We start from the raw sequence: 14,155 nt of genomic DNA, 5'->3' as shown, positions 1-14,155 counted from the left end.
TGCTTAGAGATGAGTTGGAAAATTAGTATATAAAAATTGGCTCCATGATATATCGGTTCAAAAGCTCATGATACCCTCTTGTGTACTGATAATATCTACTTGTCAAATTATGGTAATGGGCAAATTATGGATGGCCTGTCCCGTTCACTGTGATTATTGCAACTTGAAAAGTTATAAATCGGAATAATCATTCAATAGCAATGAGGAAAAAAGGTGTGTTTAATGTCAAAGTGAATCCTTGATTGGTCATTATTTGTGTATGTACCTCCTTTTGTGACACAAAGAATGTCTAAAGGCTAAAGACCCCCCGCGATCACGGTTTGTTTTATTACTAAGAGGGAGTAATTTACTGGGTTTGTTTCATCAATTACCCTCGGAGCTCACATGTGGAGCTACTATTTTTCGGCATCTTTATTCACAATTCTAATTGAATCAATCATGGGTGTTACGCGAAAGGGACAGAAAGAAGGGTGATTGTAAGTGTAGAAGAATAATAAAAACGAAAAGAAAGAAAATGATCAGGTGCCTGGATCACAGAAACATTGGGTCAACGTATACAAGGGTAAACCCGTAATTGAGTAGGCTACTAGAAATAAATAAGAAGGGGATCTTCTTACAAGCTTTGCTTACTTTTGGGGCATTTAGCTGGAGTTATCTTTTCCCGGTAGTTGAACCTTGAAACAGAGGACCCGTGATGGGTCACTGGCTATATCCAGTAATAATGATGAAGTCACCGGCTGAGTCAGGTAACAAATCATAAATAAATATTAGTATTAGGGCCATAGACCTAAGAGGGGATGCATATAGGTTGTGGGTGTGTGAGAGAATCTGCTGTGTGTTGCCAGCTATGAATTTGAAGGATGAAAGCTTTGGATGAGGGTCAAAGCTGTCAATTTTTTATTTTTATTTCCCCCCCCTCCCTTTGTATTTTTACATTTACACGAAATCCCCGTGTATAAAAATGCTTCATTTGTTCTCCCTACTCCCTGACCGCATTTTCCATCTCTCAAACTCGACACACTGTTCTCTCTATCTTGTTCTGCCCTTATATATTCCTCTCCCTTTGTTATTATTAGAGCGCACAAATTATGTGCCTGTTTTGATTTGATTAGGAGGGAGGGAAAAGGGAGAGAAAATTGGGGTTTCATTATTTCACGGTCCAATATTGAATCCTTTGCAGGCACCCAAACATGGCCGTCACTACTCACACTCTAAACGCCACAGAAAAAAAACACTGGTGGCTTACCAACCGAAAGGTAAGGTATCACACCCTTTTACCCTTTTATCTATTATTTTGGGGAAATTAATGTAAGATTGTGTCTTAAGAAATGTTTGAAATGACACACATTTGTGTTTTGTAGATTGTTGAAAAATACATCAAAGATGCTCGTAGTCTTATTGCGACTCAAGAACAGAGCGAGATCGCTTCGGCTCTCAACCTTCTAGACGCGGCTCTAGCCATTTCGCCGCGGCTGGACCAAGCTCTTGAGTTGAGAGCCCGGGCGCTACTCTATTTGCGCCGATTCAAAGATGTAGCTGATATGCTTCAAGACTACATTCCGAGCCTGAGAATGGCGAGCGATGATTCTTCCTCTGTTTCTTCTGATACCTCTTCTCAGCAGCTTTCGAGGGAGGGAGTGAAGCTTCTCTCGTCGGATTCACCGGTTGGGGATCAGAGTTTTAAGTGCTTCTCTGTGTCTGACCTGAAGAAGAAGGTGATGGCAGGGCTGTGTAAAAGTTGCGCGAAGGAAGGGCAATGGAGGTAATTTTCCATGACTGACACTAGCATTATTCTGTTTCATTGGTTTTTGCTTTGCTTTGCTATTATCTGACTCTCGTTTTTATGGGGTTTTAAAAATGGAATTTCTTCGTTTTCAGAATCGGCTTTTAATTTAATGGCTTTTATTATTTAAGTTTGAGATCAGATCGAAGTAAGTACTCAAATGGGTTTTGAGTAAATGCTCGTGCCACCCACGCAAATGCTTTCCAGCTTTTTTATTTTGAAAAAAACCCAATCATATTCAATGCACAACTAAAGTATTAACTGTTCTGGTTTCTTAATAACGCTGTATCTTTTCATAAATCTTCTCAATATTTTATAAAGTAAATATTAAGCGAAATTATGTACGTAGTTAATGTCTTGAAAGTATAAAATATGTCCTAATTTTTTCCTTATTTAAAGAGGACATCTTAGAATTTTTTAAATTGAAACAGAGGTGCTTACGTAAGACCCATTTCCTTTTTATCAATTAGACTTGTAAATTGTACGCTAGATTTGTTTTTACTTGTTTGTTTTTATCTCAAAAAGTATAGCCTTCCTCTTCGTGGCTTCTTCAAGGGGAAAACAAAACAAAATGTAGCATACTATATCTCAAATCTGAATACTGAATTGGCTTTGAACAAGTTGCTTAAATTCCATACGCCTGGTAGACATAGGCACATAACTATCCCATCTCATCTCTCTTTCGTTACACACTATTCCCCTTTAAGTACATGTTTCTAACATAAAAGTATTAGACAGGTAATGCACGTGAATTAGAAAATCAACCATTGAGAGTTTTATAAATAATGTATACCTGGACAACAAATTAAATGTAATTTAGTTAAAATTTGTAATTAGCCATCACATGTTTTTTATTACTATTGTTTGACTGAGTTTGTGTATGGAATGGAAACAACAGATACTTGGTATTGGGGGAAGCATGTTGCCATTTGGGCCTAATGGAGGATGCAATGGTTCTTCTCCAAACTGGAAAACGACTTGCCAGTGCAGCGTTCAGGCGCGAGAGTGTGTGTTGGTCAGAAGACAGCTTTTGCATCTCAAGCATTCCCTTCGCCGGAGACCCCACAAACGCACCACCCACAACTCCACCGCGAACCCCTCTCACTGACTCAGAGAGCGTGACCCAACTCCTCAGCCACATAAAATTCCTTCTCCGTCGACGCGCCGCTGCACTCGCCGCCCTTGACGCCGGCCTCTACTCAGAGGCCATCCGCCACTTCTCCAAAATCGTCGACGGCCGCCGGAACGCCCCACAGAGCTTCCTGGCCGAATGCTACATGCACAGAGCCTCTGCACACCGTTCCGTGGGTCGAATCGCCGAGTCGATCGCGGATTGTAACCGCACCCTCGCCCTGGACCCCACCTGCATTCAAGCCCTCGACACAAGAGCTTCACTCTTCGAAACCATTCGATGCTTACCCGATTCTCTCCACGACCTCGAACACCTGAAGCTACTCTACAATTCAATCCTTCGTGATCGCAAGCTTCCTGGGCCTGCATGGAAGCGCCACAACGTGCGCTATAGAGAGATTCCAGGGAAACTTTGTGCCCTCACCACCAAAATTCAAGAACTAAAGCAAAGACTTGCCTCAGGGGAAACGGGTAACGTTGATTACTATGCTTTGATTGGCGTGCGAAGAGGGTGTTCACGATCAGAGTTGGAGAGAGCCCACGTATTGCTTTGCTTGCGGCACAAGCCTGATAAGGCCACGAATTTCATTGAACGGTGTGAGCTTGCGAATGAACGCGATGTTGATTCGGTTAAGGAGAAAGCCAAGATGTCAGCGTTGTTGCTGTTTAGATTGGTTCAGAAGGGTTACACGAGTGTGATGAGTACTATAATGGATGAAGAAGCTGCAGAGAAGCAGAGGAAGAAGGCTGCTTTACAAGCGCTTCAAGTACACAAAGTTACTGAACAACCTGAGCTGAATCCGAATAATAAACCAGAAGATAATAGTAGGAGCAGCGTAGAAAATAAGGCTCTGATAGCTTCTTCTACTGTGAATCCGGCAGTGTTTCAGGGTGTTTTTTGCCGCGATCTTGCGGTGGTTGGGAACTTGCTTTCTCAGGTGGGATTTAATCGACCCATTCCGGTGAAGTATGAAGCGTTGAGTTGTTGATTCAATTTCGTCAAAAATGGAAAAATTTGGTGGGGGGGCTGTTGGAGATGTTGCCGGCAGAGGGAATCTCTGGTTCGTTCACTTTATTGTACAAATTATGCAAAGGAAAAAAAATGTTTCGACTGCCGGAAAATTTTGTCACCTTTTCCTTCTTTTTTTTAATCTTTTATTAGTTATCCTTTTCATCTATCAGATGTACAGCTTATCAGTACTGAAGACTCTACTTTTCGATTTTGGTTCTTCCTTGGACCTTCTTTAATTTCGTATTTAAGTAGTGATACTGATTTTGGATGACGGTAATCTTGTGCTTCTAATGGACGTGGAAAAAAAAAATTATATATAGGTTTTGTTCCGTAATGGGAAATAAAGTGTTTACTGGGTGATGTCGTATCAATAGCGTGGAACAGGAACTGGAGCTGATTTCCTCAGGCTTTCTTTTTTCCTTCTTGTCTTTATCTGCTCGAATTACATTTTTAACTGATTAGTCTATCACGAAAACTGACATTCCATTTACTTTTCTTCATTTCTGTATCTACCAGAAAATTTGCTGTGTACAAGTTTTGGGTTTTTGTTTTGGCCATTCTTCTTCGTGCCTCTGTTGGCGTGGTTTGTTTTATGAAAAAACTCTTGCCTGGATCAGAGAGAGAGAGAGAAAAAGGGGAGGGGGGGGGGTTGTAAAATCACAGTTTGGAGAATTGCTTCTTGGCTGTCCATGTCATAGAGCATGACTTTGAGGAATGTGAACGTGGTCATATTATAGTGGTGGACAGTTTTGAAGTGATCAGAGAAAAAGGGGTGTTAGTTTTTCTTTCCTCTTCCCTCAGGTATACATTCAACGAAAGAGAAGAGCAAGAGGGTCTAATCTGCACTGCATGCACTCAATACGAGAAAACAAAGGGATTATATTGAAAATGTCATCAACTTTCTTTTGCTTTTTTGCAAATGTGTTCCGTACATCCAATATTGGTTGAATAAGTTGCTATCTATATAATATGAAACAAGTGTTAGAAGTGGGAGAGTTAAAGGTAGATATTAGCTAGTCTGAGGAGGTTGATGGTGTTGTTGCATTGGTACGACTTGTCCTGCTAAAGAGCTTGTATGTAAAAGAGAACAAAGCAATTTTTGCAGTCTTTAGGTTCGCAGTTCGCACATAATTAAGAAGGGGGATGGTTTGAAATCAATGAGGGTTTCAACCTTCCAAGTGTAATAATGGTATATGATTTGAGGCGTGGCTTCTGATTCAAGAAAAAGCCTGTGTATTTCTGCTCTCACGTAAAAGATGCATTATTGTGTTCCTACAGTGATTCCCTGGCTGTCACTTTGGACAAAGTATACAACTGTTGCCACGTAAAGGTTTGAATGCACGGGCTGATTTGCACTTGCATATGCTGATTTGAATCCAAATGTGAAAGCAACCTAAAACGTGAGATTAAAAAAATCTTTATGATCTTTCACTCCGCAAATAATAGCAATTATAGGTCAAAATCCATCTGTCAAAGGAGAATTTTTTTGTATATATTTTTTTTTTATATCTCATTTCTCTTTATTTTATTTTTATCACTTTTGTTCTCTCATTTATTTCATATTTTTTATGGGATGTGAAAATATCAAAGCTGAAAAAAAAGATCTACTCGAAGAGAGAGGAATTCAACGCTTTCGATTTCGATTTCGATTACAGTTGGATTGTAGATATATTTTTCAACAAATGTTGAATGCAAATGCATAATGGTGCGTTTTCTCATTATACTTGTAAAGGACAGCAAACATTTCCCACATGTAAAATTTTAACCATTTTTTGGGTTAACTATTCTGTTGACAGCTATCTCTTTATAAGTTCCTTCTTTTCACTGCCTCCTAATTAGAAGCTTCCTTAGGAGCGATAAAAGAATTCAATAGTCTTACGATATTTCCCTGTGAGACCGGAAAATTTTCTTCCTTTCCTTGCTTGCAAGTGATTTGATGCCTTTTTTCCTTGGCAAGAATAAACAACTAAAAGAAAAGATTTGACGTCCCTTTTCCTTGAAGAGCGCCACTTTATTTTTCCACCTTACTCTATCTTTATAGTAGTATATGTTTCGCATATTTTTCACCCTTGAACCACAAAAGCAATGTAAGAGATTTTATATTATCAAGATGCCTCGAGTATTCGAGTCATCCACAATCATTCAACTCTGTATACGTCATTGATTCACCCCATAATTGGTTAATTAACATCAGTAATTTAGTTCTATATTTTAATAATGTTCTCACATTTTCTTGATTTCAGTACGTAGAATTTTAACTCTTCAAATCTGAACCCTTTATTAGAAAGAAAAAGGAGAAATAGTAGTAATTAATTATGCACTTCATAGCCACTAGCGTTAGAGGATGCAAATTCAAACTACGCCCATGTTAAATAATAACTTCCCACCTTCCATGTTAGCTACCTGCACTAAAAAGTGCTTCCCAACCCACTCGAAGCGAACATTTAAATAATGGGGCCAGATGTGGGGATTAAAATGAGAGTTTTAGTTGAAGTTTTTGAACCATAGAATATATAGCTGGATGTATAGTATACTTCACAAGGCCACACAGCTAATACTGAACTGATCAGACTTTTTTTGAATGCTGAAAACGAATTTCCTTTTCTTTTTTTTCATAATGAAAAGAAGGATAAAGAGGGATATTTATTAGTTAGATTTGGAATGATGAATAGCATTGGTGGAAAAGAGGAAAACATGCCTCGCACATCTCCATTCTCCATCATTCATGTAAACAACAAAATTCTTCCAACTCTGCAAAAAGCATGGATATAGCGCCATTGGCAAATTAGTGATCTTCAACTACTCTGACAGAATATTATTTTATTCTTTACATTAACCTCTCATATTCGTATTGAAAGCATATTTCGATTTCTTGAGGCGAAAGAAAAGGTACTTCTCACGAGGGCTCCATTTCTTTAATACTTTATTCCGTAGACACAGTCTTTAAGGGCATCTGTGTAAGACTCACATTTTTTGCTAAGACAATTTAGGGTATGATTAGATATAGTTTATTTTAAAAATATACTTTAAACATAAATTAAATAATAAAATTTATTAAAATAAGCTAAAAATAACTTATTTTATTTTAATATGCTGTATCAAAAAATTTATCAAAAAAATTTAAAATTAACATTAGAATCATAAGCTTAAAAAAGTTATAAGTTCCATCATAAAAGAGTTAGTTTTGAATCGTATATTAACATGATTTCTACCTCGTGGACCTATCATAAATTGTATTACTATTATGCTACTGTATATTGTATAAAAAGAACAATGACTCTAGTGTTAAAAATTCTTCCTTCAAATTAAATTTTAAGTGGACTTATCTAAGAGGAACACATTTAGTAATAGTTATAAACAAATGCTTTAGGAAAACGGGTTGAAATTGAGATAAGAGAAACATATCTAAGATGTGTTTGGAGGGAAAAAATAACACCTCGTGTTTGAATGTAGGGAGCATGAGGGGAACTCGTGGCCAGTTATAATGCTAATGGCATCATGTGCTGCTATCATGTGGCTTCTCCATCCCAACAATGATGGATTAGAGGGTTTTCTCTGGCACGTTGTCAAACCTTGGTGGCACAATGTGCTGGATGAAATATCTGACAAATTCTTTTCAACATTATCTATTTTTATTAATCAATTCTATAACGCAATTCAGATAGTTACAAAAGAAAAGGTACAAAAAAATGTGTTTTTTTCTTATTGTTTGGGACATGGGGAGTCGAATTTCATTATGAGCCTAAAAAAAAGAAAGAAAGGTTTATAGAGATCTGAGTCTGCAGTGAACAACCTTTACACCTCATTTAGAATGGTTTTTATGTCACCATATGTAAACTAGTCAATTAAATTTTCTACCTTAATATTATATATGAATAATGGTAATGACTTTTGAAAACACTATTACTTGTTTAAGGATTGATTCTGAAAATAAGCAATGATACGGAATCTGAGGATATCTGGATATGGCTATTGTCCATTCAATTGCTTCATAGGCCTATTCATCTAACAAGCGCATCAGGAAGACTAAGACCACGTAATGGATGTGTTATGCACGGTAATATAGTGTGATTAGTGATGCGCAGAACATGAAAGTCCACGGAAAAGGGTATGGGCAAGAAACATGATAATTGTGTATAGAGTAGCATGCATTCAGCTAGTGGGAATGGGTAGGAAAAGTAAGCAAATGAAAGCTTTTGAAAAATTGTATCTGGGCCTTAAAATGTCATATGCAGTAAGTTGAGTACGCCTTTGTACTAGAGATTGGTTGATTGCTGGCGTCTCCACTTATAAATTGTAGGGATGAACAAAAAAGCGATCGTACAATTATAGGCTTTAATTTCTGATCCCACAGGTTGAAATTTAACACCAAGCCAAGGACTTTTGTCCCTGTTAAGAATCAGATGAAAGTGAAATTGCGTGCCTTCTACTTTTCTTCTCTTTTGGTTTAGTTTCCTTTGCACCAAATAAATATGAGCATGCTTGCTTTATTCATTTATATATATATATATATATATATATATAGAGAGAGAGAGAGAGAGAGAGAGAATTTTTTGTATTGTTGGCTCCTATTTTAACATAATTCGCTCGTGTCTATAGTGAAATAATGCGATGCCATTCACGTGTGTCTTAATGTATCATGTTGTATAAAGTATTTATTCCTATATAATTAACTAGTTAGATTTTGGCAAGTTGCATTAACGTGTTTTCCTTTCTCCCTACTAGTCTACCTTATAGTATTACGTTTTACCATGACGGATTACTGACAAAGCAAAGCAAAGCGGCATGTTATTTTTGGATTGCATGTTCTGTAGAATGATTAATCATGTCAGGAATTGAATTAAAATATTTTATTAGTAAAAAAATGTATAATATCACTACAAATTCTCATTAGATTAGTATTATTTTGACTTGCATGTGAGCGAAGTTTCTCCTAACTTTAACTTTTCAGTATTAGAAAAAGGAATTAAAATTATTAATTAAAAATTAAGAAAATGATAATGTATATTTTGAAATTATTAAATATATTCCACCTGTTTCTTAGGGTTTTTTTATTTACAATAATAACTATTTTTTGTATTGTTACATTACACTTGTTCTAATATAAAACTTTTACTGAAATTAATTTAAACACATCTTCTAATTACATTCAAAATTTAAAATTAATTCTATTAAAGCTTAAAAAAAAACACTCAATTGCTGGTTGAAATTTTTAACCTATTTTCTTTTGAGGTATTGTGTAAGCAATTGTCAATACTAACCAAGACCTTTGCGTCATTTATGATCGGGCTTGAACATGGGCCGTTCATAGTATTTCATAGACATCACTGATCCACAATCCAGGTTTTTTTCTCTCTATAGAATAAGATAATTCAACACTAATGGGTTAATCGACCCAAAAGAAAAAAACAACTTAAAGTTGGTTAGATTAAATGGACCCAAAAAAAGAGCGACTGAGAAATGCAACAAATGAAAATGCGAGAGAGAGAGAGAGAGAGAGAGAGAGAGAGAGATTTGATACGTTTTATTTTTCACCTTGTATTTTTATTACGTCAAAGCAATTATAATATGATTTTATAGATGGTTGGTTAGTCTAACAAAGAAGCAAGATGAATCTCGATTATTGGCTTATGGCATGTTTGGAGGTAAAGGGTGATGATTATTTTTTTTCACTGATTTGACTCTTTGAGAGTTAAAGATTATGTTAAGGAGAATTGAAAACGTCCCCACGATTGGTATGCATATGATGGCAGTGATGGCTCTAAACCATATCCAAATCGGATTCTGCGTTTGTAATTGCGCTGAAAGGTCAAGAGAGTTTGCTTTGTTGGATGGATAGGGATTACTCAGATTTTCAGGCATGGCCATATGGTGTGGTGACTGTTCTTTTGTCTCTGACCAGTTTTCAGACCAAAATCTACGTTAAACTAATAAACTTGTCGGCTATCTTTGGATTGTCGTGTGAATTGTGAATCAACATGTGCATAACATGGGTTGTCGAAGTGGACTAGACACAATCTAGCTAGTTTTTATGCCTCCTATCTTGCAAAACGTATCCAGAGTTGTGATTTTTATACATCTATAAATTATTTTTACTTTTAACTTCTTCTTTTTTATCTCTCTTTCTATTTCTCACTAAATTTATACACCTTATTTAACAATCACTGTGAAGTATTGAGTAAATAAATTCGTTTGAAATTATAAGCATTCACTCTCTTTACCCTTCTAATCAACTTATATGACTAAAGGAAATGAGGCAAATAAAATAAAATGAATGGTTTTTATTATTATTAATGTTAGAAATAAACTAACGATAATTACAAGGTCATGTATTAATATAGAGGTTTGCTCTATTCCTCAAGTTACACCACAGCCTTTAACACACGCAGTTCTGTGTTACTCACGTAAGACACGGGTGATATCTATTAATCGAATGTACGAGGAAGCAGCTCGCAAAACGTGAGGCTTTTTTTTTTTTATTATTATTATTATAAACGCGATTCTACACCAGATATGTATTTTTTTTTATTGTAACAAATTAAAATTAAGTTTGCTCTTTAAAAACACGTTTAGTTAGAAGCGAATATACAACTTTTGCATTAAGTTAAAAAATTTCACTAATTTTGTCATTGAAATAATAGTATTCAAATATTGAATGTTTATTTACTTTGGTCAATTTATGTTAGCACCACACGAAGCTCGTTGTGTGAGGACTCCATGCCATCAATAAATGTTTTACATGTAACTTGATGCGCATAGGCAAACTTTATAACTAATACTAGTTGTACAAACAAAGCATACCTAAAAGCTCAATTCCTTGTACTATTTGGAGCAAATAAGAGTCACATGAATGCTAAAGCAATTAAGAATTGGGTTTGTTAATATTGAGCAATATTTTCTATACAAGTACATTTAATTTTGAAATCAATGAATAAAGAATGGCCTAACTGTTCCACCAACAATGTGCCCTCTCCCTATACAACACTCCCAATGGGAAAAAGAATAAAGTATCATCATAGTGTTTTCATCTTAAGCTAATCATGTTACATGCTCCCAAGAGTAACAAACGTGCAGGAAACAATAGCACTACAAAGAATTGCATATGTTGAGAGCCCACAAGACTAGTGAACCTTTTCAAGGACTCTCGACCTGTCTGTATGATGGCAGAAAAAGGAGGCTGGTCTTGAATCACATTCACAGATACAACGGACTTCCCAACAACAATGCCTTCATGATTTCCACGTGGCGCCACCAGAGACCACCACGCCTTTCGCCTTTGCTTTCTCTTTGCCTTACGAATTTGGTTAAGTTCTTGGCGAATCACAGTTCTCACAGATTTTAAGTATGAATTCATGTCATGGTCTCTCTGTATGGTTCCTCCTGATCCATAAGCTGATCGGTCACTTAATATTTCAAGTGGGTGTGGTGAGTTCAAGAACACCAATTGTGCTGCTCTGATCAACTTGTCTGTGTCATTGGATTCTGAGAGAGGAGTACCACTCAAAAGATATAGACCACTGCCTGAAGGTAGTAGATGATGGCTTGGTGAAAAATTCTCATCTGGCTGTAGAATCAGCAATTCACCCATTGGTGCATATAATAGCTTCTGCAGTAAAAGATTCACAAATCAGTTGTTACATTTTAAGCAACTAAAAATGTCATGCTTTTATTGAGAAAGACAACGTAAAAATATAATAAGAGGTTGCTACTTTTTGTATGCATAAAATCAATATATAAACAGAACGAGTCTCTATGTATTGTTTCTTTTGAATGAAGTAGAAATTTACCTGGTTATTAAGACATGGATGACTACGGAAGTTTCCATTAACAGCCTTTAGTAGTTCAGCAACATGGTTAGGGTACTTGCAAGAAAATGCTCGTGGCACAATGTCTCTGTGCATTGTGATTGCTTGAACATGACTGCGTGGTAATCCTAGTTTGTCAAGTAGATTATCACCTCCACACATGATGGATGGGGAGCCAAACGTTATTACAGGAAGCAGAGAGGACATTGGAAATTCCTTCCTTATCAACAGCATAAGATTTACAAGTAATGCCAAGCTTCCCCCAAGAGAATGACCCGTAAAACGAAATGTTGCACGAGAGCCACGACATTTTAGGTGAGCACGAATTTCTGGCAACATCTGTTGATATGTCCCTTTGGCAGCCTCATAAATACCTCTATGAACATGTACATCCAACCCCTAAAAAAATGTATCAGAGAAATTACATGGCTGTTTGGTTTTAGAAAACCTTTTTTGTTTTCACTTTTAATTACAAAATTGACACTTCAAATACAAATTTGCAACATTAACAATTACCTCAAATTGAACTGGCTCAAATAGTAGGTTTGCTTGCCAGGATGCAAACGACTCAGAGCCCTGCATATTAAAACAATGATTAGTTGGACAGAACATGGCAAATATAAATCCAAAATTGTCTGTGAAATCACATATAAGTGTTCACGCATGACTGCTAAATGAAATAACTAAAAAGTGGTAATTATAACAATCATGCTTTCATCGTATTTAAGTGCTCATGCATTATTGCTAACTAAGTGCATTTTATACGACAAGATAAAAACATGTTCCTGATTAGTATACCACACCTGAATAACAAAATATCTTGTAGAGGTCTGGTCATCATCACATACGAACCATTCACAGGGTGAAGATCTTGTTGAGTTCAAATCATCCACAAAAGCCTGCTTGACATCCTCATTTGCAGCAACCACTGCTGTCATAGAATCAGTAGTTGCTCTCAAAGCTGCCACCTCAGTGTTCCTCTTGCTGTCACTGTCACAGCTTTCATTGCTTGCTTCATGTGAAGCTTCACTGACCCCATCATCAGAAGATTTGAATGGAAGTATGCTCCTTGTCTGAGCATGAAGATAAGAGGCAGCAGAAGCAGCAATCCCATATGCAGCAGATGCACTTATTTTGCATACACCATTCTTTTGCTCTTTTCTTTCTCCCACATCCTTTTCATTACATCCTTCTTTCTGAGTTCCACCACATGCCTGATTTTTTTCAGCTGCCACAGCTAGTTCCTTCTTTTCTATGGATGAAGTTACAAAACGTAGACCAGAGTTTTGCAAGAGCTTCCCTGGCTAATTAAACAAAGAAAAAAATATAAATTAGTATGACCTACCGTACCCGTTATTGGAAAACCAAAAATTCCAAATTTTGATTACAAAAATAAAAATCACCAAAACTTAGAGCAATGCATTTTTATACTGGTGTTACATCGAAATTAAACCTTTTAAAATGCAGATTTATATACCTATCACTGGCCTGACATAATGGGATTCAAAGATATCATCCAAAATTCCAGATCAGTCTATAAAAAAATTAGAAAAATTAAGGATAACAGGGTGGATCCGATGTCAATTGAGGAGAGTAAGAAATCTGATTCATTTATATCAAGATGTTCCGTTGCTAAAAAAATTGGAAATAAAAAACTAAGAAATAGAAGAATTAAAATACTTCGATTTTTGGAATAGAGTATGCCAAGTTGCCCAAGTGGGACATGTGCGCATACAATCTAGCTTCGGCCAATGACACCCTCCGTAGCATTCTCGAAAACGAGTCTCTATCGAATTCAACCTCTTCTTCATCCTCATCCTCATCATCATCATCGACCTTACAACCATCACACTCCTCTTCATTCGTTCCATCATTCGCCACAACTTCATCTTCATCGTTTGCATCGCTCCTTCGCTCCCCATTCCAAACAGACCTGACATGAAAAATCTTGAAAACCCAGTTTCCGTTTTGACGCTCTCCTTCTCCTTCAAGCTCCGCCGTTCCATTCTCCGCCAAAACGGCGTCGTCGACGGCGAGCCCTTTGTAGCCGGCGGCCTTGCCACTCGGCTGTGGCCACAGCGACTTCAAAGGGTGTCTAAAGGAGAATCTAGAAAACACGGAGGAGAACCCCACCGTGCTAACCTGAGACTGTGACGCGTAATCATTGGCGCGTGCAGTTACAGCAATGGGAATGGAAATGCTACTTCTTAATAACAGAGTATCCATTGTTTTTGTTATGTAATGATTATTAAGACTGCGTGTGTTGGTTTGCAGAGAACGATGATGGAACCCAAAGATTCTTCAGCTTCAGGTTCCGTTTGTTGGTTCCTTGAAATTCTTAGAAGAAAAATCAAAAGAAGAAAAAGTAAAGGTTGGAACCAAACGGATCGCCAAATATAGGAAATGTTGTTGCTAATCTCTCTC

The 14,155-nt window shown here is 36.9% G+C and overlaps 2 protein-coding genes across 2 annotated transcripts; one reads left to right on the top strand and one right to left on the bottom strand.

Moving 5' to 3' along the window:
- The first annotated feature begins 988 nt into the window (after positions 1 to 988).
- LOC113862869 lies at positions 989 to 5,285 on the top strand. The gene is made up of 3 exons (XM_027496135.1): positions 989 to 1,256; positions 1,362 to 1,762; positions 2,682 to 5,285. The coding sequence occupies exons 1-3, from the start codon at positions 1,191 to 1,193 to the stop codon at positions 3,901 to 3,903; spliced, it is 1,689 nt and encodes a 562-aa protein (XP_027351936.1). The 5' UTR covers positions 989 to 1,190; the 3' UTR covers positions 3,904 to 5,285.
- Positions 5,286 to 10,950: 5,665 nt separating this feature from the next.
- On the bottom strand, positions 10,951 to 13,957 carry LOC113861021 (phospholipase A1 PLIP2, chloroplastic-like). Its single transcript, XM_027493618.1, has 5 exons — positions 13,412 to 13,957; positions 12,535 to 13,035; positions 12,248 to 12,307; positions 11,714 to 12,130; positions 10,951 to 11,532 (listed from the first exon to the last, which is right to left on the bottom strand). Exons 1-5 carry the CDS (start codon positions 13,955 to 13,957, stop codon positions 10,951 to 10,953), a joined length of 2,106 nt encoding a protein of 701 aa, XP_027349419.1.
- Between the last annotated feature and the right edge of the window lie 198 nt (positions 13,958 to 14,155).

This window comes from Abrus precatorius, unplaced genomic scaffold, assembly GCF_003935025.1.
Source record: "Abrus precatorius isolate BTA unplaced genomic scaffold, Abrus_2018 Scaffold3, whole genome shotgun sequence".
In the NCBI taxonomy this organism is placed as follows: Eukaryota; Viridiplantae; Streptophyta; class Magnoliopsida; order Fabales; family Fabaceae; genus Abrus; species Abrus precatorius.
This window is presented reverse-complemented; position numbering and strand designations above follow the sequence as displayed.

Bases quoted from the DNA above. Each gene is read 5' to 3' on its own strand.
- LOC113861021 (XM_027493618.1), bottom strand. From the start codon at position 13,957: ATGGATACTCTGTTATTAAGAAGTAGCATTTCCATTCCCATTGCTGTA. The intron at 12,308-12,534 runs GTGTGGTATACT...TTTAATATGCAG, and splicing joins CAAGATATTTTGTTATTCAG to GGCTCTGAGTCGTTTGCATC. The intron at 11,533-11,713 runs GTAAATTTCTAC...CTTTTACTGCAG, and splicing joins ATCCATGTCTTAATAACCAG to AAGCTATTATATGCACCAAT.
- LOC113862869 (XM_027496135.1), top strand. From the start codon at position 1,191: ATGGCCGTCACTACTCACACTCTAAACGCCACAGAAAAAAAACACTGG. The intron at 1,257-1,361 runs GTAAGGTATCAC...TGTGTTTTGTAG, and splicing joins GGTGGCTTACCAACCGAAAG to ATTGTTGAAAAATACATCAA. The intron at 1,763-2,681 runs GTAATTTTCCAT...TGGAAACAACAG, and splicing joins GCGAAGGAAGGGCAATGGAG to ATACTTGGTATTGGGGGAAG.